The sequence below is a fragment of the Ceratosolen solmsi genome, unplaced genomic scaffold (genome assembly GCF_000503995.2).
Source record: "Ceratosolen solmsi marchali unplaced genomic scaffold, CerSol_1.0 C3318858, whole genome shotgun sequence".
NCBI lineage: Eukaryota > Metazoa > Arthropoda > Insecta > Hymenoptera > Agaonidae > Ceratosolen > Ceratosolen solmsi.
The window spans coordinates 1-483 of NW_011949841.1; the positions used below are offsets into that span (position 1 = coordinate 1).

Consider the following 483-nt stretch of genomic DNA (forward strand, 5'->3'; position numbering starts at 1 on the left):
GGCCCAGAGCTCTGGCAATTTATTTTGCAACGGTGTACCCGTGAGCAGTAGGCGATGAGGCGCTAAATAATGCGTATTCAAGACCTGAGTTAATTTACAATGATGATTCTTCATTCTATGTCCTTCGTCAATAATCATGTACTTCCACTGCAGTTTTGCCAAGACACTCTTATCTTTTATTATATACTCATAGGTTGTCAACAAGACATTGAACTTTGTGGCACGCATCTGTGATTGAATGGTTCTCCTTCCTGCTGGAGAACCTTTATATGAAACGACGACAACGCTCGGAGCCCATTTCTCAAACTCGAGTATCCAATTGGAGAGAGTGGATAGAGGAACGATAATAAGAAATGGCCCATTAACTTTCTTCTTTTCCATGAGATACGTGACAAGAGCTATTGTCTGAATAGTCTTACCCAGCCCCATTTCATCGGCTAATATGCCATTGAGATTATTATTGAATAACGATACCATCCATTC

The 483-nt window shown here is 40.8% G+C and overlaps 1 protein-coding gene across 1 annotated transcript; it reads right to left on the reverse strand.

The window, feature by feature from the left end:
* Positions 1–3: 3 nt before the first annotated feature.
* LOC105367202 (ATP-dependent helicase brm-like) lies at positions 4–480 on the reverse strand (the record flags this gene model as incomplete). Its single annotated transcript, XM_011505829.1, has 1 exon — positions 4–480. A coding segment is annotated over one exon (477 nt), but the record flags the coding sequence as incomplete, so codon positions are not given.
* Positions 481–483: the final 3 nt, after the last annotated feature.